At 32.8% G+C, this 19843-nt stretch overlaps 1 protein-coding gene across 1 annotated transcript in view; it reads left to right on the top strand.

Annotated features, from left to right (window-relative positions):
- The window catches only part of AHR (aryl hydrocarbon receptor), a 48075-nt gene extending 28964 nt beyond the window's left edge, over positions 1-19111 (top strand). The window contains exons 4-11 of the mRNA XM_025380573.1: positions 1337-1426; positions 3509-3632; positions 4293-4423; positions 7399-7601; positions 8386-8495; positions 9158-9299; positions 11933-13181; positions 15854-19111. Of these exons, the coding sequence (XP_025236358.1) occupies positions 1337-1426; positions 3509-3632; positions 4293-4423; positions 7399-7601; positions 8386-8495; positions 9158-9299; positions 11933-13181; positions 15854-15997 (2193 nt within the window). The 3' untranslated portion in view covers positions 15998-19111. The remainder of the gene's footprint in view (positions 1-1336; positions 1427-3508; positions 3633-4292; positions 4424-7398; positions 7602-8385; positions 8496-9157; positions 9300-11932; positions 13182-15853) is intronic.
- The last annotated feature ends 732 nt before the right edge of the window (positions 19112-19843 follow it).

Here is a 19843-nt window from a genome sequence, read left to right as displayed (position 1 = left end):
TCTTAAATCCTAGTACTTAGCATACATATTTCCCCTTGGGCATGTAATAGTTTATTATGTGTTGAATAAATGAATCACTATTATTTGTATAGCTCTTTATAGTTCTCAAAGCATCGTGATGTAAATATTTATTTGCGTATTTCTACAACCATATAGCATTGTACCTTATTACACGGAGTGCTAGCTCTGTGCCAAGCATTGAGTTAGGTGGGATATTGTCATCATGTCTACCTGATGAAGTGCCAGTTTTTGAAATAACACTGAAGCCTAAAAAGGAGTAAATACCTTAACCAAAGCCACACAGCCCCACAGCTAGTAATAGACGGAGACAGGAGTCCAGACCAAATCTGTCTGACTACACAGTACAATTCTTAAACTAAACCATACTATATTTCTCCTTACATGAAAAAGAGGGTGTTAGAAGACATTAGCTATGATCACATAGTAAAGAATAGATCAAATACCAAATTGAACTCAAGGAGAAAACAGTGAGGGCTTGTAGAATTAAAATATATGATAATAATAAAGTGACCTATGATACGATTGTTATCCAAGAGGAGAATAAAGGTATTAGTTGATATTGGACTTGAATTATCAAGTAATAGAAAAAGAGACTATAACTTCCAAACTAAAGAGTATGGGCTAATAATAATGGACCCAAAGCAGGCAAAACAGAGAAAAAGAAACATTATACATACGGATGTGCTGTGAACAAATAGAAATAACAAATACAAAATGATAAATTTAAGTATATGTTCATAATGACGTTAAATTTTAGTGGACTAAATTCACTGTATGCTTGCTTTGCATGTGTATTATATTTTAATTACATATATATTATGTATATATTGTTTTCCTATAAAAGTCTTAAAATGTTCTGTGACTTAAAATGTTTGTGTCAGTGCTTGAAATGTGTTTGTACAAGAAGAGTTTTAGTGTTCCCACTTTAAGAATCTAATCAACATCTTTGCCTCCAGTTTCCCCCTAAAAAAAAGCAGTGTGATAGACTATAGTGAATGTCTAAATAGTTTGTTCTTTAAAAAATATGTACAATATATTTAAAAGAGAAAATCTGAAACATGAGGAAGAAGATGAATTCCATATTCTACCAAAGTTATTCTGATTGAGCATTAAATTTAGCTGTTTTTCCGTAGACAAATCAAAAGGTATGAATAGGTATTTCTTAGTCCAGGAGTGTATGTTATGGCTGTGTTTGTGAAATGTAATTATTTTAACCATTTTGAAGAGAAGATTTTTCAGAGATAAAAGTAATAACTTTTATGTGACGGTCAATATTAAGTCATATTACTAATTTTAGAACTTCCTTTCCTTGTAGGCTCTGAATGGCTTTGTATTAGTTGTCACTACAGATGCTTTGGTCTTTTATGCTTCTTCTACTATACAAGATTATCTAGGGTTTCAGCAGGTAAGTATGTATTACTTATGTCATTTATATTATTATATCATTTACTTTTCATGTATGTTATACTTTTGGACACAGTTGACCATTTGTATGTATAAAGTATCAATATATGCTGTAGAATACATTATGTATTTGTAGCTAATAATTTTTTCTAATATTAATAATTTACTGCACTATTAATTCCTTTAAATCTTTATGCGATTCATGGTTATTGTGTTTCTTCTTTTGCTTATCAAGAATCTCATATATAAGAAACTTTCAGGCACATGGGGTCTAGGGGATAAGATCAAAATTATTTGGCATCAATGGATAGCAGAGTATATATGACAACTATGAAATGAATGAGGTGCTGTATAAAAAGTACAAGTAAAATCCTATGATTTATACCTTTAATTCTGATTTATGTGGATTACGGAAGATATCCTAAATCAAATGGTATATAAGCTGACCTAAATATTGTGTAGCAGGTGGGTGGACGAGAGAACATACGAATATAGAAGTACTGTAAGCTCTAGACTGGAAGTCATTGAAGGAAACTAACGTGACTGGCTTGTTTAATGTTATTGAATGAATGAAGAATAGATGGAATTATAAATACTTGACATATTTGAAGGACAATAACATCTTTTATGGTTTAAGAACAGATTGTAACATTTGAATGCTTGCTATTCTCGTATATCTGGTTCTCAAATTGCAATGTGCACAAGAACTCACCTGAAGACCTTGATAAAACTTGGTCATCTCTGAGACCCATTGCCAGATGTTCTGAATCAGTAGTTCACAGTGGGGCTCTTGAATTTGCACTTCTATCAGTCTCACAAAGCTGCTGGTCTTAATAACAGTTATATAGACTAGAGCTTCAACTATATTGTATGTCCTATGGAGACCACTGAAGGCTTTTGTAAAAGGGGATGTGCATTTCAACTTGTGTTTCAGATGCAACTTCTGGAAATTGTGTAATGGCATCAAGATGATTTAATATGAGAAGATTAGGTTCCTAGGAAGATTTAAGTGTAGATGACTAAAATAGTGGAATCTAGCTACTACCACAAAGTCTAAACTTCTGATTTGTTGCATTCTAAAGAAAATATATTAATATCCATAGAAAAGCCTGTTTGAAGCCAAATGAATTATATAACTGTCTTAATCATGATTTGATATTGTGATTTATATCAGTAAGAAAATCAAAGAGATCAGCCATTTTCCAATCCATTTTTTTTCTCCCATATACACATGGATTTTTTTCCTAAAACAACATTCATATCTGACACAAGTGGTAGATTAAGACACCATTTTTAAAACTGCAAGTTGTGACTCGCTCATGGGTATGCAGTCAAGACAGTGGATCACCATCAAACTGTTTTTTAGTTGTTTAGGATGGAATAAAATAATATAGAATACACAGTATTATCTCATGTAATAATGGTAAGTGTTTTGTGAAACTTTTCCATGTGTATATGTCTATGCATACACCTGTGACAGATAGAAATGTGTTTTTTATTACAACTTGCAGTTAAAAAAAAAAGAAAACTCTGGTTTAAGCACTAAGGGCTCAACACTATAGTAAATGGTGAGAGGCAAGAGGAGGAAAGTGGGTTTGATATAGTAAAGGCACAATCCCTTGCTCTTGTGGAATCTACTTGGAGTGAAAATTTTATACGAAGAAAATTTTAGAGAACAGTGAAGGAAATACCTAAAGAATACCATTAAGCTTAGAGAAGTCAAAGAGGCCTGGGTGGTTAGGAAAAGCTGCGTGGAAGAGATAAGAATCTAAAAATTAACAAATGGATACGAAACATAAACAGATTTTAATATGTTGCATTTAAGGAATGGGGAGGTGACTTATTTGAGCAAGAGCATTCACGTTGGGAACTGATGACAAGTAACTTTTGGCTTATCTGTTGTAGTGCCAGTCTGTCTAGCTTTTTCTATCTTAGGAGACTAGGGAACTTTAGGAATCATCCAATTTGTATTCATCACCACTAGCAAGCACCCACTAATCTAAATAGGCTTTAAAATTAATTTAGTAAGCCATATTTTTTTAATCAGTGCTTTTGTTGTATTCCTTGTATCTTTTTTCTTTAGTCTGATGTCATACATCAGAGTGTATATGAACTTATCCATACCGAAGACCGAGCTGAATTTCAGCGTCAGCTACACTGGGCGTTAAATCCTTCTCAGTGTACAGAGTCTGGACAAGGAATTGATGGTAAGAACTGATGGTACAAAAGATTGTGTTGGTAGTTTTTAAATATGATTCTGTGAAAGGAGGCTGGGAACCTGGAAGGTCATAGAACTCCATGATAGGGAAGTAGTGGAAAGATATAAATCTGCAATCATAGGCCACAGTGAGCCTGATGAGCTAAGGAATATTTTGGCAAATGGGAGCCATTAATGAGTTTCAGGCAACAGAGTATTGCCATACTCAGTAATGTATTTTATAAAAATAAGTAGTACCATCATGAAAGATGGAAGGAAGGTACACAAGGTTGATACCTGAGTGCATGTAAATTATTGTGTTTAAAATGCACCAAAGAAAAAAGTAAGCTAGCATATGCAAGTATAAAAATGCTTTTCTCAATGCAAAAAATGTTTTTGGAAATTTCTTAAAGTGTTAAAGAAAACAAAAATACGTTAGAAAATGTGAAAACTGTTGACAGTGATAGCTCAATAAAAATTACACAAGTTCTATCTGATAAAAGTGATATTTAATAAACTTTTAGTTTCTTGTCATTAGCTCTTCTGAAAATGATTTTTTTGTGTTCAGAATACAGACTCCAGTTTAGAAACTAATACAAATTTTACCTACGCAGATGCTTAATTTTACAGCAAAATGGAAAGTAAATTTGTTTTGCCTTTATTTCTACAGAAGCCCCTGGTCTCCCCCAGCCAGTAGTCTGTTATAACGCAGACCAGATTCCTCCAGAAAACTCTCCTTTTATGGAGAGGTGCTTCATATGTCGTCTGAGGTGTCTGCTGGATAATTCATCTGGTTTTCTGGTAAGGTACAAAATCTTATGATACTGGCTCTTACTGTGGTTAAAATAAAAGCTTGAGGCAAATTTAATTTAGCAAAATTTAATTCATCAAAGAACTGTTCCCAAATCAGGCAGCCCTTGGAACCAGAGAGGTTCAGAGAGCTCACATAAAAACATGGGCTGGAGCATTTATGAACGGAAAATGCAAGTGAGGTACAAAAATAGCTTGATTGATTACAGCTTGGGGTTTGCCTTATTTGAAGATGATCTGATTAGTTGGTCACCTGTGACTGAGACTCAGCTATTTGGTTACAAAAGTTCACTTCTACTGTTAGGCTTTCCATTCGTTTATATAGTAAATGAAGTTGCAATTCCTTGGTAAGGACTTAAGGAGCAGAGGCATCTTCAGCCCAAATTTGATTTAACATTAAGTTATAGAAAAAAAAGTCAAGTGAAACCAATTTTCTTTGGTTATCTTTGATTTCAGCTTTAAAAATCTGCCAAATAATTTGATAAGGTAGCATTTTAAAATAATTATTTCTGATTTTGACTATCCTCTATAATTCAGAAAACTGTTCTTTAGAATATAGTAACAAAGATTGAGTGAAATAACATGAAGCCTTGTGTTTTGACTATTTTAGGATTTTTAAGATAGGAGAGAATTATGTAACCCCTTTTTAATAGGAGGATTTAATGCCTGCTAGACAGAAAAATAATGGCCTTTCCATATGTCTCAAATAACTGCCACATAGAAAAATGATTGTATATTCGCAATTGTAGAATCATCATCTGATAGGAGACACTGTTTCTTGTTGCAAAGTCTGAACACCTGCATAGGAGTTTGCTGTAGGGAGCAGCCTAGGATTCCTCAGAATGGACTTCTCTGTCTCTCATTGTATCCTTAGTTTGTGTCACCAAGTACAGGAGAAGAGAATACAGAGTATATTGTATACTTTTTGTGAATAACAAGGAATTTGAAACAGGTAATCAAATCTTAAATTAAGCATTACCAAGCAATGATTTTTGTTTATGTGTTTATTTCTGAAGAGGATTTTGCTGACCCAGAATTAGAATTGTGCTTTGAGGTAGTTTTCTCAGTATTATTGCTCATGAACAATTAGTATGTAGAGTCATGTGCTGCATAATGATGCTTTGGTCAGTAACAGACCACGTATATGATGGTAGTCCCATGAGATCATAATGGAGCCAAAAAATCCCTATCACCTAACGATGTCATAGCATTACTCACATGTTGATGGTGATGCTGATGGAAGCAAACCTGTGTTGCCAGTCATATAAAAAGTATAGCACACACAATTATGTATGACACGTAATACTTGAAAGTAATAAATCACTATGTATTTATGTATTTACTGTTAATCATTATTTTACTTTATTTTTTAATTTATTATACTTTTAATGATTTTATTTTAATCATTATTTTAGAATAAGGTTAACTGTAAAGCAGTCTCAGGCATGTCCTTCAGGAAATATTCCAAAAGCAGATCACAGGAGATGACAGCTCCATGCATGTTATTGCCCCTGCAGACCTTCCAGTGGGACAAGATGTAGAGGTGGAAGATAGAAACGTTAATGATCCTCACACGGTGCAGACCTAAGCTAATGTGTGGGTTTATGTCTTAGGTTTTAACACAAAAGTTTAAAATGTAAAAAAAATTTTTAAAAAATGGGAGAAAGCTTATAGTATAAGGATGTAAAGAAAGAAAATATTTTTGTGTAGCTGTACACTGTGTTTAAGTGTTATTACAAAAGAGTCAACAGTTAAAAGTGTAAAAGTTTATAAAGTAAAAAAGTTACAGTAAGTTGTGCTGGGATTACAGGCATGAGCCACTGAGCCCAGCCTAAAGGAAAATATTTTTTATAAATTCAGTGTAGCCTCAGTGTATAGTGTTTATAAACTCTAATAGTGTACAGTAATGTCTCAGGCCTTCACATTCACTCACCACTCACTCACTGACTAAACCAGAGTAACTTTCAGTCCTGCCTGCCTTATTTACAATAAGTACTCTTATACAGGTATACCATTTTTTATACTTTATTTTTACTGTGTATTTTCTATGTTTAGATACACAAATACTTACCGTGTTACAATTACTTAAAGTATTCAGTATGATACCATGCTGTACAGGTTTGTAGCCTAGAAACAAAAGGCTATACTGTATAGCTTAGATGCATAGTAAGGTATACTGTCTAGGTTTGCGTACCTACCCTCTGATGTTCACAGGATGACGAAATTGCCTAAGGACACGTTTCGTAGAACATGCCCCTTTTGTTAAGTGACATGTGACTGTATGTCTGAGGTGGAATACCTGTGTGCAAGAGGGTCTTTTCCTCCTTGCGCTGCTATTATTTTGATGTCAGAACCATCCCTTGGACTGGTTGATACTGTTTTAACCAATTAAATATATCATGTTCATGTTTAAGTTGCCTTTGTTTTCTCCTGTCTTCTAAATTTATTCCATATCTTTACTCAGTAGAGCTCTGCATTCTTTATATGTTTTCATGATGATTCATTTTAGTGTTTTAATAAAATTATATTTTGTCTCTATAGAAAAGATTACTATGAACTATGCAATATGCTATGAGCTGCAATATAGTTCATGTGTGCTTGAAAATGAATGTTTAGGGCTTTATTACCATTCAGGATATATTGATTGCGTGGTGTGCAAGGAGCTGTGCGAGGTGAAAATGATAGGGTAATGGCAAGCTTGGAAAATTATATAGGTATTCATGTTATGACCATTTAGGAACAAGGAGTGGTTCACTTATCCCTTTAGAATATTTCTCATATTACTCTTTGGGATAGTTTTAATGGGTGTCCCATGGAGACAGGAATGAAAGAAACTAACAGTTCTCAGCTTCAGGAATATTTGTGGAATTATCAAGAACCCTAGAAGCAGCCATAATGGAGCCTTTTTAAAAGGAACTTTCATATTTTTAATTTTAATGAACTTTTTTTGTTGTTATTATTTTAAGGCAATGAATTTCCAAGGGAGGTTAAAGTATCTTCATGGACAGAAAAAGAAAGGGAAAGATGGATCAATACTTCCACCTCAGTTGGCTTTGTTTGCGATAGCTACTCCACTTCAGCCACCATCCATACTTGAAATCCGGACCAAAAATTTTATCTTTAGAACCAAACACAAACTAGACTTCACACCTATTGGTTGTGATGCCAAGTAAGTGAGACTTTTTCACTTTTATTCTATCAGATGTACATTATGTTTCAGTAAGTCTCTCTTAGCATATAAAACATACATTGTGGACTGTACGTAATATTGTTTATTATTAGATTGGCTATTAGCTTTTATTCTTTCAGTGTAGGCTTTTACAGTAAAAATAATTTCATCAGGCTCACAAATCATCTTTTTAATTTTTTGCAAGACTTGTCTCAGATGATGATGCTCTTATATATTAGTAAGGTTTGTTCTTCTGATGACATTTATGTTGGTTTGTTTTACGTTTTTAAATGGCACAAATGTTATTTGATTTCTAGCCCCAGAAGTTTCAGTAACTTTCAGAAAATTGTGAGCAAGCGTCTCATATTAAGCATTTATATCGTATCAAAATATATCAGTGCTTTTCTCCTTTCTAATGTGGGAATGCAGAGAGGTAATTTGAAAAACCTTCTTCCCTAAAAATAGATTATAAAAACGTTCCAGATTTTTATTAAAGATTTTCTGTTACCCATACATGTGCGCTATTCGATTCAGTTTTAGCATACTAATTTCCGTGGTTTTATTCAGGAAAAGAAAATAGGCTGAAACTGAAATTTGCAATCATAAGCAAGGAAGAGCGGTTTACACAGATGTGTTTAATTTCATATCTACTTACTGATGTGAAATTCTAAATGTGAACTAAAACATTGCAGAAACTAGCGTAAAACCAATGAATTTATCTTTGTTATTTCATTTATATTAAATCATAATTCATTCTTATTTTACCTTTTTAAATTTTAAACAGAGGAAGAATTGTTTTAGGATATACTGAAGCAGAACTGTGCACAAGAGGATCAGGGTATCAGTTTATTCATGCTGCTGATATGCTTTATTGTGCTGAGTCCCATATCCGGAGTAAGTTGTAGTTCCTTATGAACATGTCAGAAAAAAACAGCATACACTGTAGTACATGTTTCAAATTCTTATGTAATGTAATGTGTTTAAGTAAACTATATGGATAAACTTCTACTTAGTAACTTATCATCATGATTAACCAGGGTTACACTCTTTGTTCATTAACTTGTCTACACCTGCCTCATAGAAATATTGTTGTTTAGTTATTAAAAAATAACCATTTGGCCCATGAAGTTTTGCTTGGGAATTTTTTAATTACATTGTTATCAATTCATAAATCTATGTTAATATTGTAACAATAATGTTAATAACTCTACTTTAAAATTATAAAGTATTAGCCTGTAGGAAAATATTTCCTGTTTAAAAATAATTTTTTAATCTTTTTTGTCCCCAATTTATGCTCTCTTTCTACTTTCCTGTGTTACTAGAATTGTCTGGTACATAATCTTCCCTTTAACATTTAAAATAATAAATTTAGTCTGAAATGGAAAAAAAACTCTGAAAAACCATTTCCATGCCTTTTTTTGTGTGTGTTTAAAATGTATCATCTTTGGGGATAAAGGAAATACATCCAGAACTATGTCACAAGAGCTTTGTTTTAGGAATATTCTTTAATATATTGATTTGGGGTTTGATAATTTAATTTTTTAATTTTATTTTAGTGATTAAGACTGGAGAAAGCGGCTTGATAGTTTTCCGGCTTCTTACAAAAAACAATCGATGGACGTGGGTCCAGTCTAATGCACGCCTGCTTTATAAAAATGGAAGACCAGATTATATCATTGCGACTCAGAGACCACTAACGTAAGCAAAAGAATGTTTCCTGTTTTTGTTAACAGTTTTGTTTTCATAAGTCCTCTTATGTGAAAGCATAAAAATAATTCAAGCAGAATTTAGTCTGTAAATAAAAACTGAAAAGTTTAGGTAATTTGTCTAGAAAGAAGAGCACAGGTGAGAGACATTGAGAAGACAGAATTGACTAATTTTATTGAGCAGCTACATGTGCAGAGCTATAGAAAGAATAGTAAAAGAAAACACTAGGGTTTTATCCTGGGCATATGAAGTACATATGAAAAGCTAGTGTCATTGGTAAAATAAAAGAAAAATATAACAATGCTTTATTTAGAATATGTTCTCTAAACCCAGCAGTGATTTCAAGAGTTTCTTACATATGTTACAAATGAGTCCTTTATCAAATATTTGTATTGCAAATGTTTCCTCCCACCCTGGAGAATTGATTTTTGTCTGTGGCTTGAGGTAAGGATTATATGTATACCCAATTGACCAGTCACATTGAAAAGGTGATTTACTGAGAAGGTCATCTTTTCCCCACTGCACTGTATTTTGATCAGGGGATTTTGTCTTTGGTTCTCTGTCTGGATTGTGTTGTTCAATTAATAGTTCCATTGGTGTAGTTGTCTATTTTGTCTAGCATTACACAGTCCTAGTTATTCTATCTTTATTATAAATTTCTATGTCTGAGTGTGTCTTTATTTTGTTTGTTTCGCCTTTTTTGTTGTTCTGCTTGTGAAGATTGCCTTGGTTCTTCTTTGCCCTTTATAATTCCATATACATTTTAGAAAACAGTTGTCTGAAAATCTGTTGAGATTTTGAGTGAGATTACCTTGAAACTAGATCATTTGGGGAGAATTAACATCTTTTTAATACTGAATCTTTGAACCCATGAACATGGTGAATGTATGTGTGTATATAAGTACCCATGGAAGTATATGAGTATGTGTGTACAGATGTATATGAGTGCGTGGGTATGTGTGTACCTCTACAAATTTGTCCTTCTCGCTTGATCAATGTTTCTAGAAGGCACCTTTTTTAAATTAGACTTTATTAGTCTTTATTAGAATCCAACTTTTGGTTTATTGATTTTTTTTTCTATTTTATACATTTGTTTTCAGTTTTAATTATGTCTGCTCATTATTATTTTCTTCCTTCTACTTTCTTTGGGTATAATTTACGATTTTATCCAACTTTTAAAATATATATACTTAAACATATATATCAGTTTCCCTTTAAGTACAACTTTACAACCCTCATCTTTTGCTATCTTATTTTTATTTAATTGAAAATACTGGCTAATTTTCTTTTTATTTTATTTTTATTCACGAATTATTTAGAAATACAGTGTTACTGTACTTTTTGGTGTTTGGGGATTTTTCTAGTTGCCTTTTTGTGATTGACTTAGTAACTTAGTTCCACTATAGTCAGAAAACGTTCTCTGAATGAATTTCAGTTTTTTTGAAATTTGTGGTGGCTTATTTTATGATCTAATACACGGTCTACATTGGTAAAATATCCCATGTAATCTTGTGAAGAATACATGTTCTGTCATTTGGGAGTATGTTGTTCTTTTTGTATATCAGAAGTCTAGTTTGTTAATTGTGTTCATATTTCTATACATTTGTTATTTTGTGTGCTTCTGTTACTAAGACATGTTGTTTTCATTTATTTATTACTAATGGGGGCATCTTTTTACATCTTTCTAGGATATTTTTCTTTTATAAATTACATTTGTGTCATTTACCTGTTTTTCTGTTGAGTTGTTTGCCTCTCTCTTAGACACTATTGGAGCTCTTTATTATGGATATGAAATTATATATATATGTTAAATTATAAATTATATATGTTACAAATATTTTATTTAAGAATTCTATTGCAAAAATACAAATACTTTAATATTAAATAACTTTCATATTACTAATTATGCCAATCTTTGTCTTTATAGCTTCTGGGTTTTATTAGAGAGGTTTGTTGTTTCAGATTCTTAAGTTTCTAATTCCTAATTTTTTTTATTTTGTTATTATTATTTTTTTGAGACAGGATCTTACTCTATCACCTAGGCTGGAATGCAGTGGCACAAATGTGGCTCACTGCAGCCTTAACCTCCCAGCTCAGGCAGTCCTCCTGCCTCAGCCTCCCGAGTAGATGAGACTGTAGGCATGTGCCACCACGCCTAGCTAATTTTTATTTTTTTGTAGAGGTGGGGGTCTCGCCATGTTTCCCAGGTTAGTCTCAAAATCCTGGGCTCGAGCAGTCCGCACACATCAGCCTCCCAAAGTGCTGTAATTACAGGCATGCACCACCGGGCCTGGCCCCTAAATTCTCGTAGTCTGTTTTTATGTGTAGAGCTTTATTCCACACAATTTTGTTTTTGTTTTTGTTTTTGCATGGTGTCAGGTAGGGATGTAATGTGACCATGGAATTAACTAAATTATTTTTAAAAAATTAAATCATTTAAATATGCTTGTCTGAAAAACAATTTTATAGCACCAGTCATGAGAATAATTGAGGTGAAAATAAAATATGCCCCCTTTTGAATTCAATCATAATGTATTTTGCTTGATGTTTTTCTTTCTTTAATAATTTTTATTTTAAAATGTTTGATAGAATTTTCTCTAAGACTTTTTTGTACACAACTTTAGAGATGAGGAAGGAAGCGAGCATTTACGAAAACGAAATATGAAGTTGCCTTTTATGTTTACCACTGGAGAAGCTTTGTTGTATGAGGCAACCAACCCTTTTCCTGCCATAATGGATCCCTTACCACTAAGGACTAAAAATGGCACTAGCGAAATAGACTCTGCTACCAAATCAACTCTAAACAAGGATTCTCTCAATCCTAGTTCCCTCCTTGCTGCCATGATGCAACAAGATGAGTCTATTTATCTCTATCCTGCTTCAAGTACTTCAAGTACTGCACCTTTTGAAAACAATTTCTTTAACGAATCTATGAATGAATGCAGAAATTGGGAAGATAATACTGCACCGATGGGAAATGATACTATCCTGAAACATGAGCAAATTGACCAGCCTCAGGATGTGAACTCATTTGCTGGAGGTCACCTAGGGCTCTTTCAGGATAGTAAAAACAGTGACTTGTACAGCATTATGAAAAACCTAGGCATTGATTTTGAAGACATCAAACACATGCAGAATGAAAAATTTTTCAGAAATGATTTTTCCGGTGAGGTTGACTTCAGAGACATTGACTTAACAGATGAAATCTTGACATATATCCAAGATTCTTTAAGTAAGTCTCCCTTCATACCTTCAGATTATCAACAGCAACAGTCGCTGGCTCTGAACTCAAGCTGTATGGTACAGGAACACCTACAGTTAGAACAGCAACAGCAACAACAGCATCACCAAAAGCAAGCAGTAGTGGAGCCACAGCAACAACTGTGTCAGAAAATGAAGCATATGCAAGTTAATGGCATGTTTGCAAATTGGAGCTCTAACCAATTCGTGCCTTTCAGTTGTCCACGGCAAGACCCACAACAATATAATGTCTTTTCAGACTTACATGGGATCAATCAAGAGTTCCCCTACAAATCTGAAATGGATCCTGTGCCTTATACACAGAACTTTATTTCCTGTAATCAGCCTGTATTACCACAACATTCCAAATGTACAGAGCTGGACTATCCTATGGGGAGTTATGAACCATCCCCATACCCTACTACTTCTAGTTTAGAAGATTTTGTCACTTGTTTACAAGTTCCTGAAAACCAAAAGCATGGATTAAATCCACAGTCAGCCATAGTAACTCCTCAGACTTGTTATGCTGGGGCCATGTCGATGTATCAGTGCCAGCCAGAACCTCAGCACACCCATGTGGGTCAGATGCAGTACAACCCAGTACTGCCAGGCCAGCAGGCATTTTTAAACAAGGTAAGGGTGTTATCAAACTGAATAAATCTTTCAGTGATTCTTTTTACCTTATAGACATGTTACACATTTTTTATGTCAGCTGATTTTAATCTATTTTCCATAGCGTTCATGGAGACAGCATTTTTCATTATATCTGTGACTACCTTTTTTTTTTTTTTTTTTTTACAAGCCTGTACTTTTTCTAGTATGTTACTAATATATCATTCACCTGATTCATGAGAGAGAAAGATACGAAGGACTGAAGCAACATGAATGTGTCCTTAATATAAGATGACCTAAATTACCAGGTGAAATTAGTTTTTAGAAGTATTATGTTTAAAATAGATAATTTGGTTTATTCTTTCTGGATTCTTTAAAAATATGGCAATTTAAAAATTCAAACTTTAAAAAGTATTGCAATTTTTAAGAATAATTTCTTCAAAGCTCTATTTTTTTTATATATGTTTGAAATTGAGTTAAACTCAAATGTAAGTGTACTTTCTTACAATGCCTTTGAAACTCTAGATTAATTATATCCCTGGAATTCAGTCCTAGGCACCTCCATGTTCTCGAGCTATTCCTCCACATTACCTCCCCTATCCTCATTTTATCCTTTAAGGTAGAATGGCTTTCTTTTCTGCCTTTCTTAAAAGAGGTAACTCAGCTGGCTTTCTGTCATGGAAATCAAGCTTGATAGTGTATTTTTGTTGTTTAAATGTGTCATCAGAATCTATATGGCAGTGAGCACACTTTAAAAATGATCACTGAAAAAAAAAGTTAACGTAATGTTAATAGCTGCTGTCTCTGGCCACTCAGGAATATATCATGTTTGCATTTATGCTTTTCCATTAGAATATATTTAGTTCATTTTAAAGGATATTTAAGTTTAGCTTTAAAGAATATCTTGACTAAAATTAAGCTCCTTGGCCCCTGTTTACTCTGTATTAGAGTATAATAATTAAAAGTATGACCTGAAGCTTTATCTTTAATTGTATTTTCTGGCTTTTTTCATACATTTTGCTTGTGTAATCGTTTATGAGCTTTTTAATAGAAAATGATGGTGAAGATTTTTTCTTATTCTCATTCCTTACATCTTTCAATTGTATTAAAATTGAATAATATTCAGTTAGTCTATCTCAGAAAATTGCTATGAAAGTATATTTTACTCTTGAGTAAAGCAAATTGTCCAGAAGTTAATTCTGTAAAATTACATTTTGAATAAGGAGTTGCATGAGTAGCACGTAAGTTCTTTGCAGTGTTTTCCCCTCACTACTTTTTATTGTTTCTTTGTGAATAAACAAATAATTCTGTAGACCTACATACACTTCAGAGTAGATGTTATTGAGCTAAGACACTCAATATTGAGCCACTGAGTCGCTGTTGAGCCCTTGAAATGTGGCTAGTCCAAATTGAGATGTGCTGTGTGAAATACACATTGGATTTTTGAAGACTTGGCTTGAAAAAATAATGTAAAATATCTCATCTTTTATTGTTGATTTCATGTTGAAATGATTAGTTTTTCAGCAGCCACATTAAAAAAGTAAAAAGAAACAGGTAAAATTAACTTTAGTAATGTATTTTATTTAATCTACTGTGGCCAAAAATTTAAGTTCTGTATGTGACTCACATTATATTTCTGTTGGAGGACACTGTCTGTGCAGTATGTTTAAAGAGAATGGCTGACATGAATTGTGTTATGAGTAATGAGAAAAAATCATTTAAAACTCACCATTATCCGGACAGGTAATACTTTTTATTTAAAGAATTTACAGTATTGCCATTCATTGAAGAGACAGGTTATATGACTTTTACTATAGATTTTATATATGTTTTGGAGGATCTGTGAAGTAATTAACATTTTGATTACTGAAGCCTGTTATGTAGGCTTTACAAAGGTAGATTTTATTTGAAGCAATTAAGGCTATGATTTTAATCTGTTTTAAAGTTTCCAGAACTTCCACTAACTAAAATATAAAGGCTCTATAATCTATAAAACTCTACAGAGCTGTGCATCTTCATGCCGTTCCTTTTTATTTTTCTTTTTTCTACTAGCAGTTATAGAAACCAGATTCATTGCAGTGTGAGAAAACAAGAAAGGGCATTTTCTTTTGGTAACTTGATTCTGTAATTAGAACTATGCTTTCAGTAGTATTAATTAAAAGTATGAATAAGGAATCAGTTATGAAAATCATACCTGTGATGTAATATTTTAGGAATATTTAGAAACATTTAGAAAATCAGAAGCTACCTTTTTTGGAAAAGTTTTGCTTTCCAGTGTAAGATTCCTGAATATAATCAGTTCATTGACACCTATAACTTGAAACCTGGTCAAAGCAAACCTACTTATGACAGAGAATATTTAACTGTAATTCCTGACTGGTGCTCTTTGACCCATCAATTCCTGCCTGACCCAAAGGCAGTCTGAAATGAGACAGCTGTATCACTCATCTGTACCATGTTCAAAATTTCCTGTCAGATTAATGGAAAAACAGGTTATAAATGCAACTAATACGTAATATGTCCTCAGTATGTCTTCACTGTGTGAAAGATTTAAATTTAGCAGCAGTAAAGGAACTTAAAGTTTACAACTCTCAGGGGTAAGATTCTAAAAATACATGTTAATATGTCATTTAATGGCTTAAGATACTTGGAAGATCTATTCCAATAAGTTGCATCACCATTTTTGTTTTCAGTTTCAGAATGGAGTTTTAAATGAAACATATCCAGCTGAATTAAATAACATAAATAACACTCAGGCTACCACACATCTTCAGCCACTTCATCATCCGTCAGAAGCCAGAACTTTTCCTGATTTGACATCCGGTGGATTCCTGTAATTCCAAGCCCAATTTTGACCCTGGTTTTTGGATTAAATTAGTTTGTGAAGGATTATGGAATAATAAAACTGTCACTGTTGGACGTCAGCAAGTTCACATGGAGGCATTGATGCATGCTATTCACAATTATTCCAAACCAAATTTTAATTTTTGCTTTTAGAAAAGGAAGTTTAAAAATGGTATCAAAATAGTACCTATACTATAGTCATTAAGGTAGAAAGTGTACTGCCACAGAGTAGTGAGATACCATCTACATTTCACATTCTTCTGAGCACCACAAAATATGAAAAACTTTATCAGGGAAACTAAGACTCTTTTAAATTAGAAAGCATTCTTTATTTGAATTATTTCTGTCAGAATAAAAATAAAATACTTTGAGTTTTGAACTACTGGATTCTTATTAGTTCCCCAAATACAAAGTTACAGAACTAAACTAGTTTTTCCTATCATGTTAACCTCTGCTTTTATCTCGGATGTTAAAATAAATGGTTTGGTGCTTTTTATAAAAAGATGATCTCAGTGCTCTCCTCCTCCACTGTTCATCTAAGTGCCTCACATTTTTTTCTACCTATAACACTGTAGGATGTATATTTTATATAAAGTATTCTTTTTCTTTTTTAAATTAATATCTTTCTGCACACAAATATTATTTGTATTTCCTAAATCCAACCATTTTCATTAATTCAGGCATGTTTTAACTCTTCTACTCACCTATTTTCTTTAGGTAAAGGGCAAATAATGATTGAAAAAATAATTATTTATTACATAATTTAGTTGTTTCTAGACTATAAATGTTGCTACGTGCCTTATGTTGAAAAAATTTAAAAGTAAAATGTCTTTCCAAATTATTCTTAATTATTATAAAAATATTAAGACAATCGCGCTTAAGTTTCTCAACAGTGTTTTCAGAAGAAATATACCACTCTTTACCTTTATTGAAGACTCCATGATAGTTGAATGTTGCAATGTGAAAAATCTGCTGTTAACTGCAACCATGTTTATTAAATTGCAAGAAGCTTTATTTCTAACTTTTTAATTATATTAAGCAAAATACCCATTTCAATGTGTATAAATTGTCTTTAAAAATTGTTTTAGACCTATAAACCTTGATAATATATTGTGTTGACTTTATAAATTTCGCTTCTTAGAACAGTGGAAACTATTTGTTTTTCTCATATTTGAGGAGTGTTAAGATTGCAGATAGCAATGTTTGGTGCAAAGTATTGTAATGAGTGAATTGAATGGTGCATTGTATAGATTATAATGAACAAAATTATTTGTAAGATATTTGCAGTTTTTCATTTTAAAAAGTCCATACCTTATATATGCACTTAAATAATTTGTTGGGGCTTTTCATACTTTATCAGTGTGTCTTTGTAAGAAATAAAGTAATGAATCCAACTGCTTAAAGTTGATATTAAGAAAAAGACAACCACACAGTTCATTTACCTTCAAACATTAGGTTGTTTTTAATGATATACTGATCTTCTTTACCAATAGGCAAATTAATCACTCTACCAACTTTACTGTCCTGAAATGGCTTTAAAAAAAAAAATGACACCATCTTTTCTTCTTTTCTTCTTCTTTTTTTTTTTTTTTTTTGAGACAGAGTCTCACTCTGCCGCCCAGACTGGAGTGCGGTGGCACAATCTTGGCTCACTGCAACCTCTACCTCCTGGGTTCAAGCGATTCTCCTGCCTTAGCCTCCCAAGTTGCTGGGATTACAGGTATATGCCACCATGCCCAGCTAATTTTTGTATTTTTAGTAGAAACGGGTTTCACCATGTTGGCCAGGCTGGTCTCAAACTCCTGACCTCAGGTGAGCCTCCCACCTCGGCCTCCCAAAGTGTTGGGATTACAGGCGTCAGCCACCACACTCAGCTATTCTTTCCTGTAGCTATGAGAGCTGAAGAACTTAGACACATTTTACATGTATTATTTTAAAATCTGATGGAATCCCAAACTGAGATGTATTAAAATACAATTTTCGGCCAGGTGCAGTGGCTCACGCCTGTAATCCCAGCACTTTGGGAGGAGGGCGAAGAGGGTGGATCACAAGGTCAAGAGATCGAGACCATCCTGACCAACATGGTGAAACCCCGTCTCTACTAAAAATACAAAAATTAGCTGAGCATGGTGGCGTGAGCCTGTAGTCGTAGCTACTCGGGAGCCTGAGGCAGGAAAATAGCCTGAACCCGGGAGACAGAGGTTGTAGAGCTGAGATCACACCACTGCACTCCAGCCTGGCAATAGATCGAGACTCCATCTCCAAAAGAAAAAAAAAAAAAATATATACAGTTCTTATTTCTTTTACTTTTTTTAGTAAATTAATGTATATAAAAGTGTCTTCGTACAAAATATCTCTCAGTTCTGTGTATTTTCAGTCAAAACTTTGAACCTGTAGAATCAATTTAAGTTTTGAAAATTTGTCTGAAACATTTCATAATTTGTTTCCAGCATGAGGTATCCTTTTAAGGATTTAGACCAGTGGTCTAGATTAATACTCTATTTTTACATTTAAACCTTTTATTATAAGTCTTATATAAACCATTTTTGTTACTCTCTTCCACATGTTACTGGATAAACTGTTTAGTGGAAAAATAGGCTTTTTAATCGTGAATATGATGACAATCAGTTATACAGTTATACAATTAAAAGTTTTAAAAGCAATATTGTATATTTTTATCTATATAAAATAACTAAAATGTATCTAAGAATAATAAAATCACATTAAACCAAATACCCATTTGTCTGTATTAAGTGCCAAACAAAGGATGCTTAGTGCACCGCTACATTGAGAGATTTATTTCTAGATGATGTGCACATTTAAGGATATGGATGTGTCTCATTTAGTCTTTTCCTATACCAGGTTTTTCTTATAATACCTGAAGACTTACCAGTATTCTAGTGTATTATGAAGATTTCAATCATTACTATGCACAAACCAGTGTTTTTCGATGTTACTAAATTTTAGGTAAATGCTTTCATGGCTTTTTTCTTCAAAGTGTTACTGCTTACATATATCATGCATAGATTTTTGCTTAAAGTATGATTTATAATGTCCTTATTATCAAAGTTGTATACAATAAATAATAAAATAACAAATATGGATAACATGTTTTAATGTAAATTCTTCTCTCTGGTCCACGTAAAGGAAATTATCATTTATACTATAGTATTATAACTATGTTAGATGAGGGCAATCTACAATGCTTAGTGATATGTTAAGTCAATAATTCATAAACTTCTTAGACAATTTTGCTCCCAGTGTTTGACCTTTATCTGGATATAAAAAACACTCTCAGTAGCTTCATAAATTAAAATGCTTCTGAAATGAACTTTTTTTAAGCCCTGTGTTATCAGTGTAGTAGTGTATTTTAGATTAAAATCCAAAATCCCATTTTAATAATATTTTATGAATATTTCTGAAGAAATTTGAAATAACCCTTGTTAGCTGTATTTTTTGCTTAGTTTAGAAAAACCATTGCCCAAACTTAGTATTTCTGTTTAATAAGTATAAATGATATGGAAGCCTTTGGCCTTAAATTCATGACTGTTGAACATTCATGAAAAATTCTGCAATTAGAATTGATTGAAGAAAAATTTCTGAGAAGTTTTCATTCTCGTGACAGTTATTTTTCTATTACATTTATATCTCTTCTTTACAATTTGATATTTTTCTCCACTAGCATATCATAAGTTAGCATCATACTTAATTCTGAACATTTTAGACTAACCCTCAGTCTTTAAGAATTACCTAAAATATTTAGTTTTAACTCTTTGATCTGAAAAAATTCCAGTAAAAATCCAGATAACCTGAGTGCATCTCTGCTTGCACTTAGGTGA

Source organism: Theropithecus gelada, chromosome 3 (genome assembly GCF_003255815.1).
Source record: "Theropithecus gelada isolate Dixy chromosome 3, Tgel_1.0, whole genome shotgun sequence".
Classification (NCBI taxonomy): Eukaryota; Metazoa; Chordata; class Mammalia; order Primates; family Cercopithecidae; genus Theropithecus; species Theropithecus gelada.
This window is presented reverse-complemented; position numbering and strand designations above follow the sequence as displayed.